At 43.4% G+C, this 23,831-nt stretch overlaps 1 protein-coding gene across 1 annotated transcript in view; it reads left to right on the top strand.

Annotated features, from left to right (window-relative positions):
- The window catches only part of PLXDC2 (plexin domain containing 2), a 387,582-nt gene that overhangs the window by 188,427 nt on the left and 175,324 nt on the right, over positions 1-23,831 (top strand). Inside the window, exon 3 of the mRNA XM_075271735.1 lies at positions 11,969-12,115. Within this exon, the coding sequence (XP_075127836.1) occupies positions 11,969-12,115 (147 nt within the window). The remainder of the gene's footprint in view (positions 1-11,968; positions 12,116-23,831) is intronic.

Raw genomic sequence — 23,831 nt, 5'->3', positions numbered from 1 at the left:
TACTTTGTACCCCATCAATTCCCGTCGTGCACCACATGGTTGTCTCGTCAATAAGTGACAGATGATTTGTGTCTGCTTATGTTGTGCCAAGAATTGTGGGGATTTTGATGCGTGTGCCAAATATTTGTTCTTTACAGACTACAAGTTAAGTTTTTTTTCTACAGATTTTGTCTACATGTTTTGTGCCAAGTATTTGTCTCTTGGAGAAGCTCAACACTTTGTCAAATGGTATTTGAGTCAGAATTTTGGATCTTCTAGAAACACTGCATATTGATGAAGGTCCACATGAAAGATTCATTAATAGGTCTAAAACTACAAATGGGATTTGTAGTTTAAGACAGTGCAAAGGTCAATGTGGCCCAGTGTCTCCCATTTGGGGACTGATGACATAGATTGAGATGGCATCATCAGCATAGGCTTGTTGTGGCTCGACATTGCTGTGGGGGAAGGCTATCTCTGCTGGTCGGGTATCAGGTAAAGGAAAGGGGAGCATTTACAGTAGGAGGTATCTCAGAGGACAATGTATGGTGGAACTTCATGGAGTACCACTAGGACAGACAACTTCTCAGCCTGCACAATAAAATGAGAGCAACTGCTTATATTGTAAGTATTCCAAAAGTGACAGAGGCTATGAGAGGACTATGATCACACGTCGGGGCTGCAATGTGGCCACATGCACACCGGCATGGGAATTGGCATGGTTCTCAAATGGAATGCCTCCAAAAGCTATTTGATTATAATGGCTCTGTGTCAATGCAGCTAATAGAAAAAGACCAGTGCAGTGTATGGCTCGGCAAGATGAAATAAAGAACCAGTTTGACCGGTGAAAACTTGGCTGACTTCAGCATGTGGCTGTCTGGTCACTATATACAATCCAGATTTGGGGTTTCCAGTTTTATCCTGTTTTATATCGGTTTATGTCCCTTCCTGTTAAATGTGACTCTCAACATAAGAGATGGTAAGAACTAGAGATGAGCGAGTAGTACTCGATCAAGTAGGTATTCGATCGAATACTATGGTATTCGAAATACTCGTACTCGATCGAGTACCACTCGCTATTCGAATGGAAAAGTTTGATGCAGAACCAGCATTGATGGGCCGAATGCTATACAGTCGGCCAATCAACACTGGTTCTTCTCCTACCTTTAGAAGTCTTCTCCGTGCAGCTTCCCCGCGGCGTCTTCCGGCTCTGAATACACTCTGCCAGGCATCGGGCCTGGGCAGAGCCGACTGCGCATGTCCGCTTGTAGTGCGGACATGCGCAGTCAGCTCTGCCCAGGCCCGATGCCTAGCAGAGTGAATTCAAGGCCGGAAGATGCCGCAGGGACGCTGCACGGAGAAGACTGCTCGGAGGATCCAGCCCGACCCTCACTCCTGGACTTGGTAAGTATAATTTGATCGAACGTTGCCTACCCCTGAAACGAGAATTTTCCCCCCATAGACTATAATAGAGTTCGATATTCGATTTGAGTAGTCGAATATTGAGGGGCTAATCGAAACGAATATCGAATCTCGAACATTTTACTGTTCGCTCATCTCTAGTAAGAACCACTGACTTGGATGGTAAATTATTCTGTGGAGTCGCAATAAGGGGCAGTTGTATTGTGGGGGTTACAATAAGAGGGAGTTATATTGTGGGGGGCCACAATAAGGGCGAGTTATATTGTGGGGTCACGATCAGTGGGAAATAGTATTAATGAGAGATGAATTATAGTGTAGGGGCTACAAGGGAAATGTAAGCTCAGTGGGAACCACAAGCTCCATGATACAACGTCGGGGCCACTACAGGAGAATTATACTATGGGAGACAAATTGGGACATGGATTGGAATGGACAGAGCCAATGCAGGCATGGGTGGGAATGGAGGTATAGCTTATGAAACCTAAATTTGCCACATCCTCTTTTTGCCCATTGAAAGTTGGGCAGTATAGTTAGTGGCCCTTTAATGAATGTCCTTGGCACATTCACCTTCAATTTTTTGACTACATATTTATATAATGAAACACAATGTCACAATATAAGTTTTCCTTCAGGAATGTGAGGACATTCTGTCTTCTGCCTATTGTTTGCGACGCCGTTGTCACTACGCCCAGTATTCCATCTAGATCCGGCCAATTCTGCTGGTTCCAGCCATTTCATACAATGTTTCCTGACACCACAGTCTGTTTGTGCGGCTTAGAATTACATTTTATGCGCCAGGATTCACCCAAATAGGTTAATGAGAATGTGTATAGAACATTTTATGGAGCGTGCTCAATGTGAAGTTGGCTAATTTTAGTTTTTGTTCCTGCTAATCGTCGCTTGTTCATGTGGCCACTTTACAGATGTATTTTTTTAATTTTGTCTATAGAAGTTTGATCTTCGTCCCATATTCTACGTCAATTTAATATCACATTTTATAAATCCTATTTATGTTAATACCTTAAACTATAAGCTCTGTAAGTATTGTGGTGATCTGTAGGGGATATGGAGGAGCTGTAGGACAATCTGCTTTATTGAACTCATGTTTTCTGGATTTCGCATCCAGATTCTAAGTGGTTGTCCCAGTTGGACCCTTCAGTGGTCTATCACTTATCTCCTATCCTGGGGGTCATTGGTGGACAACCCCATTAAACTGAAAGATTATGTGTTATATATTATGTAGGGCTATCTTTATGGGCTGAGAGGATTGCCACTCCTGACCTTTTCTCTAGGAGGTGAGCTTCTAACAGTGGTGTAACTAGGAATGGTGGATAGGGTTGGGATCGGAAAAGATCGGATCCCGATCGACGATTGAGTAAATCCACTCACGCCTCGCCGCCCTGTACCTGAACACAGTCTCCTAAGCAACAACAAGCCCCACCTACTCCCAGCATAAGTAACACTAACCTAGGGAGGCGGGGGGTGCGCACAGCGTTCTACAGGCGAGTGAATGACATAGGAGAGTACCGAGAAGAACGAGGAGCGGCAGCAGTTCTGTGCAGGTAAGTGAACAGCAAGGGGGACTCAGTAGCCGGCGGATTTTTTAATCACTACACAGCATGGAGTCCAAAAATTGAAGTGTTCAATTTTTGGACTTCACGCTGTGTAGTGAATAGGATCGTTTTTAAAATCCGATTTTCGATCATTAAAAAATCCCATTGACTTGCATTAGGATCGGAATTGGGATCGGGATCGGGTTCAGATGGAAAATGATCGGATTTTAAAAACAATCCTGAAATCTCAAGATCGGCTCAACCCTAATGGTGGATCCCTATGGTGAATTAGTGACCAGAGAAGGAGTTAGCATCCTCTACCTAGGGTCTCCAGTCCACACCGGTAGCCCCCCCAGGCCATTGCAAGTACATGAAAGAGCACACTATTGGCCTGCCTGTTTGCAAAATTCTCTATGAGCACCTTGACTCCCTACTTCGACCTTGCCTCGAAATATAAATAAATGAATATAAATGAATAGACCATAACATTAAAAAATGAGCGTAGAGGTGTAAATTGTCGCTTTGTTGTGTACAAGCCTCACCGTTTCTCATATAATTATAGCTATGTTTACTATGTCATTATGATTTTCATGGGTCAGAGAATGCATTGTATCAGCTTATCGAGGGGAGCACTTATTTGTTTTTACTACTTCTTTGTCATTGCCAAGTGACCTCACTGTAAACCGGGCATACACGGCATTATGTACACCAAAATGTGTTAGGAGCCATCAGAGAATATTAAACTGTTTCCAGGCAAAATTCCAACTCTCAAAAGCCCTGATTTTGCAATATATTTTGTCTTCTGTGAAAACACCTTTTGGCTTGGATATAGTCCTTTAATTGTGTTTCAGAGGGACACAGTGCTGTAAATAAAGTGAGAGTTCATCCCAGAAGGTTTGGGCATTACTAATTGGACTTGCCAGCTAAGTGAGTTACAGAACTTTCTGTAGACTAATGGATTGGTGTTGAGGTATATCCGGGAGGATGGGTGGACCATAACACCAGTAGATTATCATGGTCGGAAGGATCTCAACTAGGAGATCACAAGGAAGTAAGTTTTAGTGGGTGGGAAAATTGAGCGTATAATTGTTGTTTTTGGTTAATTTACCCTTTTTAATACAAAGAACGTAAAGTAATTCCAAAAATAATAGAAGCCAAGGAACGCGAGAAGAAGGGGCATAACTTGAGTGCATTCACAGGGAGGTATTTGGCACTGATTCTGGCGTGGAATCCGCATCAGAATCAGTGCTGAAAAAAAAGGGGTTCCATTGACTACAATGGGTCCAGTTTTCCGCACGGAAGCCATTGAAATCAATGGGAGGCTTTTTTTCACATTCATTTCAATGGACCCTTAGGGTCTGTTCACACAGTAGAAAATGAAGAGGAAATTCCTCTTCATTTCCAGCCGCTGGTATTTTTGCACGGGCTAGCCATGACGGGATGTTGATGCTATGTATCAGCATTTGGTCGCGGCTTCCCGGTCCTGATTACAGCCTTATGAATGGACCTAATCTGGAGGGAGTCTTGAGCCGCGGACCCCGCCGGTGGAATCCGAGGCAAGATTGAGCAGGACACTACTTTTTTCCGAAACAATGGGAAGCAGAATCAGGAGGAATATGGTCCGGATTCGGGGGTGAAATCTGGCCCCAAATCCGCAGGAATTGCCCCATTACAAATTGTGCACTGAGGCCCAGGAGCTTCAAGTTACGCTTCTGGCAAGGAGGTTGTCCCAGGTTTGTCCCATCGGTATCTGATCCCGAGCATTATGGGAGCAGAAGGATGTGAAAGTCATCTCTAGGGCTGAGGCGATCTTGAGATTTCAGGATCGATTTTAAAATCCCATTTCCAATCATTTTCCAGCCGATCCCGATTGCCGATCAGGATCCGATCTTTACCGATCACGATCGCTCAACTCTAGTCATCTCCAAATATATTAGACTTTTTGCCTATTAGGTCCCTTTATACTTCTGAAATTGAAGAGGAACTTGAGGTGGACATCATCTTCAGATTCCTCCTCGTTCCACCACCCACCTCCCCGCAGTGGAGCCTCATCAACAGCAAATCTCAATCAGGGTGGAATCCGCCATTGATTTTGGAGCAGAATCCGCCTCAACATCAGTGCCAGGTTTCGAAGTTTAAACCATGAAATTAATCTAGATTAATTAGATCTCCTTTGTAGTAGAAAGCAATAATTCAATAACAATGTGGGTCATTTTTGATGTTCTAATGTATTGGATTTTCTCCACTTTCTCCAATATTTCCAGAATTTAAGGTGCTCAATTTCTTGTTTAATTGCTCCTTAAAAGCCTCTCCTGCTCTGCCTCTCAGATGTTTTATTTAATAGGTTAATTGCGCCAAAATCCTTATTCTCATATATCGGTATAAGCTAATTAACCTCAAGAAGATTATCCCTAGAACAATTAATGACATTTTCTGCCTGCTATCTTTTCTGAAGTATTAATAATAAATAAATTGCTATGACCTGAATGAAGGGGATATTTAGTAACTGGAGACCGGAATTCATTGTGGCACCTCGCATAATTCCATCAGTCAGGGTTATCATCTTAATATTAGAAAATAATTAAATGATAAGAGATCAAATTTGAATACAAGTGAGAGTCAATGTGCAGAATATCTAATGTCCCCTTTATAGACAAAGAAGGGCTGATTCTATGTCAACATCCAACATCGATGTAATATACAAAATTATCTTTTGTTTTTATTTATGTCTTAAAGAGAACATACAATATAAGAGCAGAATATGATAGAGGAGAGAAGCTGAGCTCTGTGATATATAGGGTTATATGATAGAGGAGAGAAGCTGAGCTCTGTGATATATAGGGTTATATGATAGAGGAGAGAAGCTGAGCTCTGTGATATATAGGATATATGATAGAGGAGAGAAGCTGAGCTCTGTGATATATAGGGTTATATGATAGAGGAGAGAAGCTGAGCTCTGTGATATATAGGGTTATATGATAGAGGAGAGAAGCTGAGCTCTGTGATATATAGGGTTATATGATAGAGGAGAGAAGCTGAGCACTGTGATATATAGGGTTATATGATACAGGAGAGAAGCTGAGCTCTGTGCTATATAGGATATATGATAGAGGAGAGAAGCTGAGCTCTGTGATATATAGGGTTATATGTAGAGATGAGCGAACACTAAAATGTTCGAGGTTCGAAATTCGATTCGAACAGCCGCTCACTGTTCGAGTGTTCGAATGGGTTTCGAACCCCATTATAGTCTATGGGGAACATAAACTCGTTAAGGGGGAAACCCAAATTCGTGTCTGGAGGGTCACCAAGTCCACTATGACACCCCAGGAAATGATACCAACACCCTGGAATGACACTGGGACAGCAGCGGAAGCATGTCTGGGGGCATAAAAGTCACTTTATTTCATGGAAATCCCTGTCAGTTTGCGATTTTCGCAAGCTAACTTTTCCCCATAGAAATGCATTGGCCAGTGCTGATTGGCCAGAGTACGGAACTCGACCAATCAGCGCTGGCTCTGCTGGAGGAGGCGGAGTCTAAGATAGCTCCACACCAGTCTCCATTCAGGTCCGACCTTAGACTCCGCCTCCTCCGGCAGAGCCAGCGCTGATTGGCCGAAGGCTGGCCAATGCATTCCTATGCGAATGCAGACTTAGCAGTGATGAGTCAGTTTTGCTCAACTACACATCTGATGCACACTCGGCACTGCTACATCAGATGTAGCAATCTGATGTAGCAGAGCCGAGGGTGCACTAGAACCCCTGTGCAAACTCAGTTCACGCTAATAGAATGCATTGGCCAGCGCTGATTGGCCAATGCATTCTATTAGCCCGATGAAGTAGAGCTGAATGTGTGTGCTAAGCACACACATTCAGCACTGCTTCATCAAGCCAATACAATGCATTAGCCAGTGCTGATTGGCCAGAGTACGGAATTCGGCCAATCAGCGCTGGCTCTGCTGGAGGAGGCGGAGTCTAAGATCGCTCCACACCAGTCTCCATTCAGGTCCGACCTTAGACTCCGCCTCCTCCGGCAGAGCCAGCGCTGATTGGCCGAAGGCTGGCCAATGCATTCCTATGCGAATGCAGACTTAGCAGTGCTGAGTCAGTTTTGCTCAACTACACATCTGATGCACACTCGGCACTGCTACATCAGATGTAGCAATCTGATGTAGCAGAGCCGAGGGTGCACTAGAACCCCTGTGCAAACTCAGTTCACGCTAATAGAATGCATTGGCCAGCGCTGATTGGCCAATGCATTCTATTAGCCCGATGAAGTAGAGCTGAATGTGTGTGCTAAGCACACACATTCAGCACTGCTTCATCAAGCCAATACAATGCATTAGCCAGTGCTGATTGGCCAGAGTACGGAATTCGGCCAATCAGCGCTGGCCAATGCATTCTATTAGCCCGATGAAGTAGAGCTGAATGTGTGTGCTAAGCACACACATTCAGCACTGCTTCATCAAGCCAATACAATGCATTAGCCAGTGCTGATTGGCCAGAGTACGGAATTCGGCCAATCAGCGCTGGCTCTGCCGGAGGAGGCGGAGTCTAAGGTCGGACCTGAATGGAGACTGGTGTGGAGCGATCTTAGACTCCGCCTCCTCCAGCAGAGCCAGCGCTGATTGGTCGAGTTCCGTACTCTGGCCAATCAGCGCTGGCCAATGCATTCTATTAGCCCGATGAAGTAGAGCTGAATGTGTGTGCTTAGCACACACATTCAGCTCTACTTCATCAGGCTAATAGAATACATTGGCCAATCAGCGCTGGCCAATGCATTCTATTAGCTTGATGAAGCAGAGTGTGCACAAGGGTTCAAGCGCACCCTTGGCTCTGATGTAGCAGAGCTGAGGGTGCACAAGGGTTCAAGTGCACCCTCGGCTCTCCTACATCAGAGCCGAGGGTGCGCTTGAACCCTTGTGCAGCCTCGGCTCTGCTACATCAGAGCCGAGGGTGCGCTTGAACCCTTGTGCACACTCTGCTTCATCAAGCTAATAGAATGCATTGGCCAGCACTGATTGGCCAGAGTACGGAATTCGGCCAATCAGCGCTGGCCAATGCATCCCTATGGGAAAAAGTTTATCTCACAAAAATCACAATTACACACCCGATAGAGCCCCAAAAAGTTATTTTTAATAACATTCCCCCCTAAATAAAGGTTATCCCTAGCTATCCCTGCCTGTACAGCTATCCCTGTCTCATAGTCACAAAGTTCACATTCTCATATGACCCGGATTTGAAATCCACTATTCGTCTAAAATGGAGGTCACCTGATTTCGGCAGCCAATGACTTTTTCCAATTTTTTTCAATGCCCCCAGTGTCGTAGTTCCTGTCCCACCTCCCCTGCGCTGTTATTGGTGCAAAAAAGGCGCCAGGGAAGGTGGGAGGGGAATCGAATTTTGGCGCACTTTACCACGTGGTGTTCGATTCGATTCGAACATGGCGAACACCCTGATATCCGATCGAACATGTGTTCGATAGAACACTGTTCGCTCATCTCTAGTTATATGATAGAGGAGAGAAGCTGAGCTCTGTGATATATAGGGTTATATGATAGAGGAAGAGAATATATAGGGTTATATGATAGAGGAGAGAAGCTGAGCTCTGTGATATACAGGTATATAGGGTTATATGATAGAGGAGAGAAGCTGAGCTCTGTGATATATATAGGGTCATATGATAGAGGAGAGAAGCTGAGCTCTGTGATATATAGGTTATATAATAGAGGAGAGAAGCTGAGCTGTGTGATATATAGGGTTATATGATAGAGGAGAGAAGCTGAGCTCTGTGATATATGTAGGGTCATATGATAGAGGAGAGAAGCTGAGCTCTGTGATATATAGGGTTATATGATAGAGGAGAGAAGCTGAGCTCTGTGATATATAGGGATATATGATAGAGGAGAGAAGCTGAGCTCTGTGATATATAGGTTATATAATAGAGGAGAGAAGCTGAGCTGTGTGATATATAGGGTTATATGATAGAGGAGAGAAGCTGAGCTCTGTGATATATGGGTTATATAATAGAGGAGAGAAGCTGAGCTGTGTGATATATAGGGTTATATGATAGAGGAGAGAAGCTGAGCTCTGTGATATATGTAGGGTCATATGATAGAGGAGAGAAGCTGAGCTCTGTGATATATAGGTTATATAATAGAGGAGAAAAGCTGAGCTGTGTGATATATAGGGTTATATGATAGAGGAGAGAAGCTGAACTCTGTGATATATAGGGTTATATAATAGAGGAGAGAAGCTGAGCTCTGTGATATATAGGGTTATATAATAGAGGAGAGAAGCTGAGCTCTGTGATATATAGGGTTATATAATAGAGGAGAGAAGCTGAGCTCTGTGATATATAGGGTTATATGATGGAGGAGAGAATCTGAGCTCTGTGATATATAGGGTTATATGATAGAGGAGAGAAGCTGAGCTCTGTGATATATAGGGTTATATAATAGAGGAGAGAAGCTGAGCTCTGTGATATATAGGGTTATATAATAGAGGAGAGAAGCTGAGCTCTGTGATATATAGGGTTATATGATGGAGGAGAGAAGCTGAGCTCTGTGATATATAGGGTTATATAATAGAGGAGAGCAGCTGAGCTCTGTGATATATAGGGTTATATGATAGAGGAGAGAAGCTGAGCTCTGTGATATATAGGGTTATATGATAGAGGAGAGAATCTGAGCTCTGTGATATATAGGTTATATAATAGAGGAGAGAAGCTGAGCTCTGTGATATATAGGGTTATACAGTCCTATGAAAAAGTTTGGGCACCCCTATTAATCTTAATCATTTTTAGTTCTAAATATTTTGGTGTTTATAACAGCCATTTCAGTTTGATATATCTAATAACTGATGGACACAGTAATATTTCAGGATTGAAATGAGGTTTATTGTACTAACAGAAAATGTGCAATATGCATCAAACCAAAATTTGACCGGTGCAAAAGTATGGGCACCTCAACAGAAACGTGACATTAATATTTAGTAGATCCTCCTTTTGCAAAGATAACAGCCTCTAGTCGCTTCCTGTAGCTTTTAATCAGTTCCTGGATCCTGGATGAAGGGATTTTGGACCATTCCTCTTTATAAAACAATTCAAGTTCAGTTAAGTTAGATGGTCGCCGAGCATGGACAGCCCACTTCAAATCATCCCACAGATGTTCAATGATATTCAGGTCTGGGGACTGGGATGGCCATTCCAGAACATTGTAATTGTTCCTCTGCATGAATGCCTGAGGATTTGGAGCTGTGTTTTGGATCATTGTCTTGCTGAAATATCCATCCCCGGCGTAACTTCAACTTCTTCACTGATTCTTGAACATTATTCTCAAGAATCTGCTGATACTGAGTGGAATCCATGCGACCCTCAACTTTAACAAGATTCCTGGCGCCAGCATTGGCCACACAGCCCCAAAGCATGATGGAACCTCCACCAAATTTTACAGTGGGTGGCAAGTGTTTTTCGTGTAATGCTGTTTTTTTTGGACGCCATGCATAACGCCTTTTTGTATGACCAAACAACTCAATCTTTGTTTCATCAGTCCACAGGACCTTCTTCCAAAATGAAGCTGGCTTGTCCAAATGTGCTTTTTCATACCTCAGGTGACTCTATTTGTGGCGTGCTTGCAGAAACAGCTTCTTTCTCATCACTCTCTAATACAGCTTCTGATTGTGCAAAGTGCACTCTATAGTTGACCGATGCACAGTGACACCATCTGCAGCAAGATGATGCTGCAGCTCTTTGGAGGTGGTCTGTGGATTGTCCTTGACTGTTCTCTCCATTCTTCTTCTCTGCCTTTCTGATCTTTCTTGGCCTGCCACTTCTGGGCTTAACAAGAACTGTCCCTGTGGTCTTCCATTTCCTTACTATGTTCCTCACAGTGGAAACTGACAGATTAAATCTCTGAGACAGCTTTTTGTATCCTTCCCCTGAATAACTATGTTGAACAATCTTTGTTTTCAGATCATTTGAGAGTTGTTTTGAGTAGCCCATGATGCCACTCGTCAGAGGAGATTCAAATAGGAGATCAACTTGCAATTGGCCACCTTAAATATCTTTTCTCATGATTGGATACATCTGGCTATGAAGTTCAAAGCTCACTGAGGTTACAAAACCAATTTTGTGCTTCAGTAAGTCAGTAAAAAGTAGTTAGGAGTATTCAAATCAATAAAATGATAAGGGTGCCCATACTTTTGCACTAGTCAAATTTTGGTTTAATGCATATTGCACATTTTCTGTTAGTACAATAAACCTCATTTCAATCCTGAAATATTACTGTGTCCATCAGTTATTAGATATATCAAACTGAAATGGCTGTTGCAAACACCAACATTTTTAGAACTAAAAATGATTAAGATTAATAGGGGTGCCCAAACTTTTTCATAGGACTGTATGATAGAGGAGAGAAGCTGAGCCCTGTGATATATAGGGTTATATGATAGAGGAGATAATCTGAGCTCTGTGATATATAGGTTATATGATAGAGGAGAAGAAGCTGAGCTCTGTGATATATAGGTTATATAATAGAGGAGAGAAGCTGAGCTCTGTGATATATAGGGTTATATGATCAAGGAGAGAAGCTGAGCTCTGTGATATATAGGGTTATATGATAGAGGAGAGAAGCTGAGCTCGGTGATATATAGGGTTATATGATCGAGGAGAGAAGCTGAGCTCCGTGATATATAGGGTTATATGATAGAGGAGAGAAGCTGAGCTCTGTGATATATAGGGTTATATGATCGAGGAGAGAAGCTGAGCTCTGTGATATATAGGGTTATATGATCGAGGAGAGAACCCTATATATCACTGAGCTCAGCCTCTCTCCTATATCATGTAATGATATGTATCACTGAGCTCAGTTTCTCTCCCTATATTTTATGCTGCCCTCCGATAATGAGCCTGACAGGGTCACTTCAACAACAATAGAGAAAGTTTTTTCACAGTTTATAAAGAATTATTGATTTTAGTGGAAAACACTTTTATATAATAAATTGTTTCTGTGTTACAGGAAGATATGGATCACAAGTATTATACATCTAGAATTTTTGGACCATTGGATTCTGCCAGTCGGGATTTATGGGTCAACATCGATCAGATGGAAAAAGAAAAAGTCAAGATTCATGGAATTCTATCAAATACACATCGACAAGCAGCTGTAAGTAGAATGTATTGTTAGATAGCTCTTGTATGGCTACGGGTTGTCTAGTGCACCCTAGACATAAGTCACTCAGAATTATCTTTTGATACACCAAAGATAATTGGAATTAGATCATATTTGTGATGTCCAGTCGGCCCCGCCCCTGATGCACTTGCAAGTTGATTTGCATATTCCTAAAATACTTATTATCTATGTATTGCTTTATCAGTTTTCAGCCACAAAGGTATATTTGTACTACTACTTCATAATGGCACCATTTAATATCCCATATGATGCACAGGGAATTTGGAAACAAAAATTCTGAATGGGGTGGAAATAGAGAAAAGCTACATTCGCAAATACATCTACAACACTACATATCTTACGTTCATTTTTACGTTGTTCACTGCGCAGCCATAATTCCATCTTCCCTGTATTGCGCAGGTTGTTACGATTATGGTGGTACCAAATTTATTTACTTTTTTGAAATATTTTTAAAATATCCAAAACTTAAAAATCAACAAAAACTATTTCCATATAATGAGTGACATAAGGCATTTATGTTTTTGTGGGACCAGTATACTTTTTATATTTATAGCATTTTGCGGAATGTCTGAGGTTGCTGATCTCTTTTTATTCACAAATTTTTATGGGAGGCAAAACAGCAAAAACCTTTTTTGGCAGTTTTTTCCACCAGGTATTAGACAATGATGTCCAATGTGTAACTATTATACAGTGATTCACTGACAATGTTAGAAGTAAAAATGGTAAAGTCAGATCTATCAGATAGATAGATAGATAGATAGATAGATAGATAGATAGATAGATAGATAGATATTAGATAGATAGATAGATAGATAGATAGATAGATAGATAGATAGATAGAATACATGCTTCATATAGGATAGATAGATAGGTAGATAGATAGATAGATAGATAGATAGATAGATAGATAGATAGATATGAGATAGATAGATAGATAGATAGGAGATAGATAGATAGATAGATAGATAGATAGATAGATAGATAGATATGAGATAGATAGATATTAGATAGATAGATAGATAGATAGATAGATAGATAGATAGATAGATAGATAGATAGATAGATAGGAGATAGATAGATAGGAGATAGATAGATATTAGATAGATAGATAGATAGATAGGAGATAGATAGATAGATAGATAGATAGATAGATAGATAGATAGATATGAGATAGATAGATAGATAGATAGATAAATAGGAGATCGATAGATAGATAGATAGATATGAGATAGATAGATATTAGATAGATAGATAGATAGATAGATAGATAGATAAATAGGAGATAGATAGATAGATAGATAGATAGATAGATATGAGATAGATAGATATTAGATAGATAGATAGATAGATAGATAGATAAATAGGAGATAGATAGATAGATAGATAGATAGATAGATAGATAGATAGATAGATAGATAGATAGATAGATATGAGATAGATAGATAGATAGAGTAGATCAGTCTTACAGTAAGTGTACGGTATATTATACAGACTAGATAATACATCTTACAGTATGAGGGATGGAGGGTCTATGAATCAGGAGGAGGATTTTTTTTTACCTTTGTTTTCTATATAAAATGCTGTTTCCTTCCCCGAAAATGAAATCGCAGCCCAAAGTGCAGACTTAATGCACAAAAACAAACTTAATGGGACTGAGAATAGTAACAGTTTCTGAAAGGCAAGCTGTGTGCAATAGTCTGGTGCAGAGAGAGCGGATAATGGAAGGCTAGGAGGCCGCAGGTCAGAGCTGACTACCTGATACATTACACTGAGAGCAGCCGGGATGTGGAGCAGCACAATGTCTGTCCCTACTCACTAGAGTGCCCCTTTATACACAGCCCAGGCCGCCATTATAGGGGCTTTGTGGATATTCAGTCTGACAGTTTTTGATTTTACCATCTCACCAAGACCGAATCCCTTAAGCACGAAAAAGAACAATGTGAATATTGCTGAAAAACCTTACAGTGCATTTTTATGTACAGAACTGTGCAAAAAATTTAGGCATACATGGATGGGATGACATGAAGAGACAGACGGATTGGAGCGAGCCTATATCCACACAAGATCTGTGCTTAGTTCTCCAAGATGGCGGCGGGAACAACTTCCCTGCCGAAAACTGTCTGCAAGTACCGAGAAGAACTAATGGAAGGCGAAGGGCAAAGGTCACACCGAATATTGATGATATTTACATTTCTCTTTTCATTGACTTCATTTGATAATTGACAAAAATAAAGTATTAACCCTTCTATTTCTGAAAGAATATTACTAAGCTGCCTGAAAACCATACATGGTACTGTGTATGGGTTTGAAATAATAAATTAACCAATATTCAGCCATTCAGGCTTCCGCATTGATTGGGTACAAGGGTCTCATGGTTATTCGTCACGTAAAGGGGATGACCTTTTTTTAAATCAATTTTAAATAATTTTTTGTAAGATTTTTTAAAAATTTCCATTACTATTTATATTGAAAATATATTCCTGCAAAATCCTGCAATTCTGATTCTGGCTACTAAGCCAAATAATGTGTCGGTACTTCCTGTTTTTCTGCAGGAAATTTCCTTGCAGCAATCACTTCACTTACAGCACACTCATGATGACAGCTATCATTTATATGTAGATAAGATGTACAATGTATCCGTCACAATAGAGGATTCCACATCTTATCTACTCCTCTTCCTGCACAAGGAGGCTCCATTCCCACGGAGTAACGCGCCGCGCAGTCAGACATGTATACATGTGTCAGAGTGTGAGTGCTCAAAACAGATCCCATTCACTTCAATGGGTGCCGGCTTACGGGCGCTACACATTGAAATCAAAAATCCATTAAATTGGGCGTTCACACTCTGACACGTGTATATGTGTCTGAATGTGCAGCGCGTTACTCCGTGGGAGCGGAGCCTTACCTCTGCATAGTATAGGGTCCACTCAAGACCTTTGTGTCTGTGGCTCATGGAGCATCACCAGGACACAGGAAATCACAAACTATATCAGACAATATTTAAAATTGAAAGGGATTGCAAGAACCATCCGGAATTTTCCCGAGTTTCCTCCATATGCATACAGCAATTTACTCATAGACTGCAATACAGTAGAATTACAATCTATGGGATAAGTGATCTCAAGTTCAAGCCCCCCCTAGGTGGTCGTAAAAAAAAGTTTTTTTAAAAATGTATGTAATGTGTTTTGTTTTTTTTAATTGAATTTTTTTTTTTATTATTAAAACATTTTAAAAAAATTTTTTTAAAAAATATAAATATTCAAATCATCCCCTTTGTCTAAATCTAAAATAAGGATAAATTAAAAAAAAAAAAAGAAATATCGTATGTCCCCATCCAAAAATGCCCAGTCTACAAACATATAAAAATTATTTTATTCCCAACACGAACCTTTTATCTGGAAAAAAAAAGTCCAAATTGCCATTTTTTTCCCCATAAAAAAATTAAACAAAAAGCAATTAATATGACAGACAAATCCCAATATGGTAAAACTGAAAAGTAAATCCGACCCCGCAAAAAAAAAAAGACATAAAAATATAAAAATGTTACAGGTGTCGGAATATGGCAACTTTTTTTTTTTCTTTTGCAAAGTTTTGGATTTCTTTTCATGGGTAAAAAAAATTACATAGATTTGACTCGTACTGATCCATAGGATACAGGTGACTGTCACTTTGGCTGCACGGTGAGTTCTGTAAAACAAAGCCTGTAATAAAGTCGAACAAATGCAGTTTTTCACTGATTCCACCTCAGGGAATGGGTTTGCAAACTGACCACTGGGGTTTCTGTCTCCTGTCCAGTATAGAAGACGGAAACCGGAAAGCGGAGACCAGGCGCAGATGTGAACCCGCCCTAAGCTGTTTAGTATTTTTCCATAACTCCCGGGGGCCCCTGATGATTGTGTAGGGTATAATAGTAACTAGAGATGAGCGAACACTAAAATGTTCGAGGTTCGAAATTCGATTCGAACAGCCGCTCACTGTTCGAGTGTTCGAATGGGTTTCGAACCCCATTATAGTCTATGGGGAACATAAACTCGTTAAGGGGGAAACCCAAATTCGTGTCTGGAGGGTCACCAAGTCCACTATGACACCCCAGGAAATGATACCAACACCCTGGAATGACACTGGGACAGCAGGGGAAGCATGTCTGGGGGCATAAAAGTCACTTTATTTCATGGAAATCCCTGTCAGTTTGCGATTTTCGCAAGCTAACTTTTCCCCATAGAAATGCATTGGCCAGTGCTGATTGGCCAGAGTACGGAACTCGACCAATCAGCGCTGGCTCTGCTGGAGGAGGCGGAGTCTAAGATAGCTCCACACCAGTCTCCATTCAGGTCCGACCTTAGACTCCGCCTCCTCCGGCAGAGCCAGCGCTGATTGGCCGAAGGCTGGCCAATGCATTCCTATGCGAATGCAGACTTAGCAGTGCTGAGTCAGTTTTGCTCAACTACACATCTGATGCACACTCGGCACTGCTACATCAGATGTAGCAATCTGATGTAGCAGAGCCGAGGGTGCACTAGAACCCCTGTGCAAACTCAGTTCACGCTAATAGAATGCATTGGCCAGCGCTGATTGGCCAATGCATTCTATTAGCCCGATGAAGTAGAGCTGAATGTGTGTGCTAAGCACACACATTCAGCACTGCTTCATCAAGCCAATACAATGCATTAGCCAGTGCTGATTGGCCAGAGTACGGAATTCGGCCAATCAGCGCTGGCCAATGCATTCTATTAGCCCGATGAAGTAGAGCTGAATGTGTGTGCTAAGCACACACATTCAGCACTGCTTCATCAAGCCAATACAATGCATTAGCCAGTGCTGATTGGCCAGAGTACGGAATTCGGCCAATCAGCGCTGGCTCTGCTGGAGGAGGCGGAGTCTAAGGTCGCTCCACACCAGTCTCCATTCAGGTCCGACCTTAGACTCCGCCTCCTCCGGCAGAGCCAGCGCTGATTGGCCGAAGGCTGGCCAATGCATTCCTATGCGAATGCAGACTTAGCAGTGCTGAGTCAGTTTTGCTCAACTACACATCTGATGCACACTCGGCACTGCTACATCAGATGTAGCAATCTGATGTAGCAGAGCCGAGGGTGCACTAGAACCCCTGTGCAAACTCAGTTCACGCTAATAGAATGCATTGGCCAGCGCTGATTGGCCAATGCATTCTATTAGCCCGATGAAGTAGAGCTGAATGTGTGTGCTAAGCACACACATTCAGCACTGCTTCATCAAGCCAATACAATGCATTAGCCAGTGCTGATTGGCCAGAGTACGGAATTCGGCCAATCAGCGCTGGCCAATGCATTCTATTAGCCCGATGAAGTAGAGCTGAATGTGTGTGCTAAGCACACACATTCAGCACTGCTTCATCAAGCCAATACAATGCATTAGCCAGTGCTGATTGGCCAGAGTACGGAATTCGGCCAATCAGCGCTGGCTCTGCTGGAGGAGGCGGAGTCTAAGGTCGCTCCACACCAGTCTCCATTCAGGTCCGACCTTAGACTCCGCCTCCTCCGGCAGAGCCAGCGCTGATTGGCCGAAGGCTGGCCAATGCATTCCTATGCGAATGCAGACTTAGCAGTGCTGAGTCAGTTTTGCTCAACTACACATCTGATGCACACTCGGCACTGCTACATCAGATGTAGCAATCTGATGTAGCAGAGCCGAGGGTGCACTAGAACCCCTGTGCAAACTCAGTTCACGCTAATAGAATGCATTGGCCAGCGCTGATTGGCCAATGCATTCTATTAGCCCGATGAAGTAGAGCTGAATGTGTGTGCTAAGCACACACATTCAGCACTGCTTCATCAAGCCAATACAATGCATTAGCCAGTGCTGATTGGCCAGAGTACGGAATTCGGCCAATCAGCGCTGGCCAATGCATTCTATTAGCCCGATGAAGTAGAGCTGAATGTGTGTGCTAAGCACACACATTCAGCACTGCTTCATCAAGCCAATACAATGCATTAGCCAGTGCTGATTGGCCAGAGTACGGAATTCGGCCAATCAGCGCTGGCTCTGCTGGAGGAGGCGGAGTCTAAGGTCGCTCCACACCAGTCTCCATTCAGGTCCGACCTTAGACTCCGCCTCCTCCGGCAGAGCCAGCGCTGATTGGCCGAAGGCTGGCCAATGCATTCCTATGCGAATGCAGACTTAGCAGTGCTGAGTCAGTTTTGCTCAACTACACATCTGATGCACACTCGGCACTGCTACATCAGATGTAGCAATCTGATGTAGCAGAGCCGAGGGTGCACTAGAACCCCTGTGCAAACTCAGTTCACGCTAATAGAATGCATTGGCCAGCGCTGATTGGCCAATGCATTCTATTAGCCCGATGAAGTAGAGCTGAATGTGTGTGCTAAGCACACACATTCAGCACTGCTTCATCAAGCCAATACAATGCATTAGCCAGTGCTGATTGGCCAGAGTACGGAATTCGGCCAATCAGCGCTGGCCAATGCATTCTATTAGCCCGATGAAGTAGAGCTGAATGTGTGTGCTAAGCACACACATTCAGCACTGCTTCATCAAGCCAATACAATGCATTAGCCAGTGCTGATTGGCCAGAGTACGGAATTCGGCCAATCAGCGCTGGCTCTGCTGGAGGAGGCGGAGTCTAAGGTCGCTCCACACCAGTCTCCATTCAGGTCCGACCTTAGACTCCGCCTCCTCCGGCAGAGCCAGCGCTGATTGGCCGAAGGCTGGCCAATGCATTCCTATGCGAATGCAGACTTAGCAGTGCTGAGTCAGTTTTGCTCAACTACACATCTGATGCACACTCGGCACTGCTACATCAGATGTAGCAATCTGATGTAGCAGAGCCGAGGGTGCACTAGAACCCCTGTGCAAACTCAGTTCACGCTAATAGAATGCATTGGCCAGCGCTGATTGGCCAATGCATTCTATTAGCCCGATGAAGTAGAGCTGAATGTGTGTGCTAAGCACACACATTCAGCACTGCTTCATCAAGCCAATACAATGCATTAGCCAGTGCTGATTGGCCAGAGTACGGAATTCGGCCAATCAGCGCTGGCTCTGCTGGAGGAGGCGGAGTCTAAGGTCGGACCTGAATGGAGACTGGTGTGGAGCGATCTTAGACTCCGCCTCCTCCAGCAGAGCCAGCGCTGATTGGCCGAATTCCGTACTCTGGCCAATCAGCACTGGCTAATGCATTGTATTGGCGTGATGAAGCAGTGCTGAATGTGTGTGCTTAGCACACACATTCAGCTCTACTTCATCGGGCTAATAGAATGCATTGGCCAGCGCTGATTGGCCAGAGTACGGAACTCGACCAATCAGCGCTGGCTCTGCTGGAGGAGGCGGAGTCTAAGGTCGGACCTGAATGGAGACTGGTGTGGAGCGATCTTAGACTCCGCCTCCTCCAGCAGAGCCAGCGCTGATTGGCCGAATTCCGTACTCTGGCCAATCAGCACTGGCTAATGCATTGTATTGGCGTGATGAAGCAGTGCTGAATGTGTGTGCTTAGCACACACATTCAGCTCTACTTCATCGGGCTAATAGAATGCATTGGCCAGCGCTGATTGGCCGAATTCCGTACTCTGGCCAATCAGTGCTGGCCAATGCATTCTATTAGCTTGATGAAGCAGAGTGTGCACAAGGGTTCAAGCGCACCCTCGGCTCTGATGTAGGAGAGCCGAGGGTGCACTTGAACCCTTGTGCACCCTCAGCTCTGCTACATCAGAGCCGAGGGTGCGCTTGAACCCTTGTGCACACTCTGCTTCATCAAGCTAATAGAATGCATTGGCCAGCGCTGATTGGCCAATGTATTCTATTAGCCTGATGAAGTAGAGCTGAATGTGTGTGCTAAGCACACACATTCAGCTCTACTTCATCGGGCTAATAGAATGCATTGGCCAGCGCTGATTGGCCAGAGTACGGAACTCGACCAATCAGCGCTGGCTCTGCTGGAGGAGGCGGAGTCTAAGATCGCTCCACACCAGTCTCCATTCAGGTCCGACCTTAGACTCCGCCTCCTCCAGCAGAGCCAGCGCTGATTGGCCGAATTCCGTACTCTGGCCAATCAGCACTGGCTAATGCATTGTATTGGCTTGATGAAGCAGTGCTGAATGTGTGTGCTTAGCACACACATTCAGCTCTACTTCATCGGGCTAATAGAATGCATTGGCCAATCAGCGCTGGCCAATGCATTCTATTAGCGTGAACTGAGTTTGCACAGGGGTTCTAGTGCACCCTCGGCTCTGCTACATCAGATTGCTACATCTGATGTAGCAGTGCCGAGTGTGCATCAGATGTGTAGTTGAGCAAAACTGACTCAGCACTGCTAAGTATGCATTCGCATAGGAATGCATTGGCCAGCCTTCGGCCAATCAGCGCTGGCTCTGCCGGAGGAGGCGGAGTCTAAGGTCGGACCTGAATGGAGACTGGTGTGGAGCGACCTTAGACTCCGCCTCCTCCAGCAGAGCCAGCGCTGATTGGCCGAATTCCGTACTCTGGCCAATCAGCACTGGCTAATGCATTGTATTGGCTTGATGAAGCAGTGCTGAATGTGTGTGCTTAGCACACACATTCAGCTCTACTTCATCGGGCTAATAGAATGCATTGGCCAATCAGCGCTGGCCAATGCATTCTATTAGCGTGAACTGAGTTTGCACAGGGGTTCTAGTGCACCCTCGGCTCTGCTACATCAGATTGCTACATCTGATGTAGCAGTGCCGAGTGTGCATCAGATGTGTAGTTGAGCAAAACTGACTCAGCACTGCTAAGTCTCTGCATTCGCATAGGAATGCATTGGCCAGCCTTCGGCCAATCAGCGCTGGCTCTGCCGGAGGAGGCGGAGTCTAAGGTCGGACCTGAATGGAGACTGGTGTGGAGCGATCTTAGACTCCGCCTCCTCCAGCAGAGCCAGCGCTGATTGGTCGAGTTCCGTACTCTGGCCAATCAGCGCTGGCCAATGCATTCTATTAGCCCGATGAAGTAGAGCTGAATGTGTGTGCTTAGCACACACATTCAGCTCTACTTCATCAGGCTAATAGAATACATTGGCCAATCAGCGCTGGCCAATGCATTCTATTAGCTTGATGAAGCAGAGTGTGCACAAGGGTTCAAGCGCACCCTCGGCTCTGATGTAGCAGAGCTGAGGGTGCACAAGGGTTCAAGTGCACCCTCGGCTCTCCTACATCAGAGCCGAGGGTGCGCTTGAACCCTTGTGCAGCCTCGGCTCTGCTACATCAGAGCCGAGGGTGCGCTTGAACCCTTGTGCACACTCTGCTTCATCAAGCTAATAGAATGCATTGGCCAGCACTGATTGGCCAGAGTACGGAATTCGGCCAATCAGCGCTGGCCAATGCATCCCTATGGGAAAAAGTTTATCTCACAAAAATCACAATTACACACCCGATAGAGCCCCAAAAAGTTATTTTTAATAACATTCCCCCCTAAATAAAGGTTATCCCTAGCTATCCCTGCCTGTACAGCTATCCCTGTCTCATAGTCACAAAGTTCACATTCTCATATGACCCGGATTTGAAATCCACTATTCGTCTAAAATGGAGGTCACCTGATTTCGGCAGCCAATGACTTTTTCCAATTTTTTTCAATGCCCCCAGTGTCGTAGTTCCTGTCCCACCTCCCCTGCGCTGTTATTGGTGCAAAAAAGGCGCCAGGGAAGGTGGGAGGGGAATCGAATTTTGGCGCACTTTACCACGTGGTGTTCGATTCGATTCGAACATGGCGAACACCCTGATATCCGATCGAACATGTGTTCGATAGAACACTGTTCGCTCATCTCTAATAGTAACCCCTCCAGTTTGGACTGAACTGAACCTCATGAATTTTCCCAGGATGAATATTGTGACGTTCCCCCATCACTATTCGTAACGCGCCTGGTGTCTACTTTCAGGAAATTTACGGTTATTGGTTATAATAGGATGATATTATATTTTATCATTTTTGTTCAGTTGATGTAGATAAGAAGTATGGAATTATTGACGCTGCTCCAGCACCCACATGGTTAACTATGTAACGTAACGTTAAATTTCCGGATTTATCAGCGCAGGTTATTATTTTGAACATTTTTTCCCGTCTGCCATAAAATGAATGTTGTTATTTGCTGTCAGGAGTGCAGCCCTGTATGATTTATACGTCTCCTGGAATAGGAGGTGTAACATCTGTTCGGTTATAACTTTGTAAATGAACGCGGTGAACAGCTGGAGCGTCACATGATCTGCCTCTCTCTAATAGAAAACTGCGCATTTTTTTATTTATCTTGCCATGCCGGTGTGATCTACCGTTTCAGACATGCATATTAATGAGATCAGTATCACCTAAGAGTTGCAACTTGCAATAAAATGGTGCGGTTGCCCTAAGTCACACTGAACTTTTAAGGTTTTTATCGTAGAAAAAGTTGCCAACCGAATATGGCAAAAAGTGCATCTAAATGGAATGTTTTTGTTCTTCAATGAAAATATGGTGATTGCAACAAAAGTTGCAAAAGTGTTGCAATTTTATTGCAATTCATGGATGTTGCCCAAAGTTATGAAGCGCTAGGCCCCACGTAACGGGCCACAGTGAAAAAAACACTGCGGGGAAAAATGTGCCGAAACGCATTGCATTTTTTCCTGCAAATGCCCAAAACGCGCGCTACACATTGAAATCAATGGATTAAAAAGCCTCCCATTGATTTTGATGTGTAGCGCCCGTAAGCCGACACACATTGAAGTGAATGGGATCTGTTTTGAGCGCTCACACTCTGACACATGTATACGTATCTGAATGCGCGGCGCGTTACTCCGTGGGAATGGAGCCTCGTTGTGCAGGAAGAGGAGTAGATAAGATGTGGAATCCTCTATTGTGACGGATACATTGTACATCTTATCTACGTATAAATGATAGCTGTCATCATCAGTGTGCTGGAAGTGAAGTGATTGCTGCAAAGAAATTTCCTGCAGAAAACAGGAAGTACCGGCACATTATTTGGCTTAGTAGCCAGAATCAGAATTGCAGTATTTTGCAGGAATATATTTTCAATATAAATAGTAATGGAAATTTTTTAAAAATCTTACAAAAAAGTATTTAAAAATATATTTGACATACAAATTGATTTTAAAAAAAGGGCATTGTCTAGTTAAACATCCCCTTTACGTGACGAATAACCATGAGACCCTTGTACCCAATCAATGCGGAAGCCTGAATGGGTGACTATTGGTTAATTTATTATTTCAAACCCATACACAGTACCGTGTATGGGTTTCAGGCAGCTTAGTAAGATTCTTTCAGAAATTGAAGGGTTAATACTTTATTTTTGTCAATTATCAAATGAAGTCAATGAAAAGAGAAATGTAAATCCCATCAATATTCGGTGTGACCTTTGCCCTTTGCCTTCCATCAGTTCTTCTCGGTACTTGCAGACAGTTTTCGGCAGGGAGGTTGTTCCCACCGCCATCTTGGAGAACTAAGCACAGATCTTCTGTGGATGTAGGCTCGCTCCAATCCGTCTGTCTCTTCATGTCATCCCATCCATGCATGCCTAGATTTTTTGCACAGTTCTGTACATAACAAAGCACTCTAAGGTTTTTCAGCAATATTCACATTGTTCTTTTTCGTGCATAAGGGATTCGGTCTCGGTGAGATGATAAAATCAAAAACTGTGGACTTACTGCTTCAGTTACACCTACAGAGAAACCATCAGAATTTCTGTATCCATTGCTGC

This window comes from Leptodactylus fuscus, chromosome 4 (assembly GCF_031893055.1).
Source record: "Leptodactylus fuscus isolate aLepFus1 chromosome 4, aLepFus1.hap2, whole genome shotgun sequence".
NCBI classification, from domain to species: Eukaryota; Metazoa; Chordata; class Amphibia; order Anura; family Leptodactylidae; genus Leptodactylus; species Leptodactylus fuscus.
Note: the sequence above shows the minus strand (reverse complement) of the source record. Positions and strands in the feature narration are given on the sequence as shown.